The sequence below is a fragment of the Apis dorsata genome, unplaced genomic scaffold (assembly GCF_000469605.1).
Source record: "Apis dorsata unplaced genomic scaffold, Apis dorsata 1.3 scaffold_117, whole genome shotgun sequence".
Taxonomy (NCBI): domain Eukaryota; kingdom Metazoa; phylum Arthropoda; class Insecta; order Hymenoptera; family Apidae; genus Apis; species Apis dorsata.
Window position 1 is genome coordinate 776697 of NW_006263411.1, and position 393 is coordinate 777089.

Below are 393 nucleotides of genomic sequence, written 5' to 3' on the forward strand. Positions count from 1 at the left end.
CGGCACCATTGCCCGCCAAATTCCACGGCAATCGTGACCACTTGTTGTTGAACATACGAAGCACGCCCAATCTACCCTCTCAACCGGACCATCCGCGTCTCAAAGATCTCAGATTGCCTGTCAAGTCCTCGTTGAGGGCGAAGGACTCGCCGCAAAGCAGCGAGGGCAGTATCCTCGAGATCAAGAGTAGACCGAAGAGTTTTGCTCAAGAAACCGTCGAGTCGTCGCAAGGGCGACGTTTCGACAAGGAGTTGATCCTAGAGTTCAAAGGGAGGCCGAGGGAGGACAGGCAACGACCGAGGAGCCTGATCCGCGAGAGCAAGCCCATCATGGAGTTCAAAGGGAGGCCCCACGAGGCCGAGAGCGATCTGTTACGGCCTCGAAGGGACGCCG

The 393-nt window shown here is 57.5% G+C and overlaps 1 protein-coding gene across 1 annotated transcript in view; it reads left to right on the forward strand.

The window, feature by feature from the left end:
- Positions 1 to 393, forward strand: part of LOC102679691 — a 136852-nt gene that overhangs the window by 117439 nt on the left and 19020 nt on the right. The window contains exon 8 of the mRNA XM_031508985.1: positions 1 to 389. This exon is cut by the window's left edge and continues 8 nt beyond it. Coding sequence (XP_031364845.1) covers positions 1 to 389 — 389 coding nt within the window. The remainder of the gene's footprint in view (positions 390 to 393) is intronic.